Source organism: Suillus discolor, assembly GCF_016758755.1.
Source record: "Suillus discolor strain FC423 chromosome Unknown F5147scaffold_198, whole genome shotgun sequence".
Taxonomy (NCBI): Eukaryota; Fungi; Basidiomycota; class Agaricomycetes; order Boletales; family Suillaceae; genus Suillus; species Suillus discolor.
The window spans coordinates 1-1,714 of NW_024541445.1; the positions used below are offsets into that span (position 1 = coordinate 1).

The following is a 1,714-nucleotide window of genomic DNA, read 5'->3' on the forward strand; positions in this document are numbered from 1 at the left end:
GCGTCCGCATCTATCTCTAGATTTGTTATGCCGTTGTCCTGAACTACGCGATCTTTGTTACCATCGACGATGGGCTGTCTGGCTTTGATCCCAACTGCCAGTGCATGCTCGTCCTTCACCATCGCGAGCTGCACTCGTGGTACCGCATGCGGCATCACATTGTGGCCGCGTGCTCATTCTGTAAGAACGGAGCGTTTAATTCCGCGGAATTAGTCCGTGTTGACGCCATGTGCGCGCTCTTGGCAATCGAGCGCCTTTGATGCTGTGTATGCATACCTAACGTGCTCTGAAACAATTTCGCTGCGGTCTCAGGTGATCGATTGATCAAGCGCCCGAACAATAATTTTTAACATCAATATTGTTGTAGCGTTATGATCTTATCACAGTACTGTTGGTACGTTGAGTGATTCTGTAAAATGGACACAGCTCTGTTCAGAGGGCGGAATCATATCACGACGTTTGGACATTATTTTCAACGACGAATGAGGAAAGAGAAACGGCAAATGTAGTCTGCTCTTTGTTGCTATTGTAAAGAAATCTGAGAGGATGATAACGATACTGATATGTCCACAGGTAAGCAGGCTGACTTTAGATCAGAATTCTCCTAGCAGACATTGCTGAACGAAACATGGCACTCCTCACTGTACTCAACCTTCTTCCCAAATTGCATGCAGCCTGGGGCCTGTTAACGGAGCTTTCCAGCTGCAAAGATGGGCTCAGCCGATGTTCCACAATACCCCTAAAGAATTTCGAGTAACAGGTAAACATAATTATAGTTATATTACCATCACTTTATATACATACGACGTTTACCTTGGCTCGGTGAATTTCGTCGTTTAAATCGACATATACTATACAAGATCTCTAGCTCCTCCAAAAAGTCTAAAAGTGACTCGCAGAGTCCGGGAACACTGAACTGCGTCAACTTTCCACCTCAGTTCGACTCGCAACAGACTATTATACTAGTTATTACACTAATTATCACACCCGAGTCACTGGCTGGTCACTACATATCGCACATTACCACGCCGCATGCAAAAAAAACTAACAAAACTGTGAAATAAGCGGCAACCAACTCTAACATAATTACAGACCAAGTAACACCAAAGGTTTACCAGGCCATTTTAGCGATGATCGACTTTAACGTTCCATCAGTATCAAGAAAACAAGAAAGAGGTTGGCACGCTTACCTTCGGATATGTCCTCACGATCAACTTGCGGGTTTCGTCCACGCAGAGAATTCCCAAGGCAAAGGCGAACGGGGGGCCCCAGAACATCCCAGGTATAGGGGTAGTGTTGAAGACACTCTGTAACCCTGGTCCGTACAGATTGATTACCGCAATCAAGGCAGTCGCGACCCTGCCAATCGGAACTGCATAATTCTTGCGAGGTCCCCATAGAGGGTTGGACTGGAGCAAGGAAACCCTCCGGTTTCGGATGGCGAGGAGATTTCCGTATTGCATGAAGACCATCGTCACGTAGCTTATGAGGATAATAAATATAGGCCTTGGGACTAGTAGGCGTTATCACCACTCACTAAATGCACTGCCCGACGTAAACAAAATGATTGAGTTGTTCCAAACGGCTACAAACTGACCGCCATGGGGTCAAGACAAAATGTACGTGCCATTAATGCACAGACGAGTCTTGTGTCTGACTGCAGTTGCCACACAAGACTATATATGTATCGTGACTACTACTGGCGTGAAATGAA

The 1,714-nt window shown here is 45.9% G+C and overlaps 1 protein-coding gene across 1 annotated transcript; it reads right to left on the minus strand.

The window, feature by feature from the left end:
- Positions 1-1,111: 1,111 nt before the first annotated feature.
- On the minus strand, positions 1,112-1,358 carry F5147DRAFT_527735 (uncharacterized protein; the record flags this gene model as incomplete). The annotated part of the gene is made up of 2 exons (XM_041430031.1): positions 1,112-1,138; positions 1,191-1,358. Coding segments are annotated over 2 exons (195 nt in total), but the record flags the coding sequence as incomplete, so codon positions are not given.
- Positions 1,359-1,714: the final 356 nt, after the last annotated feature.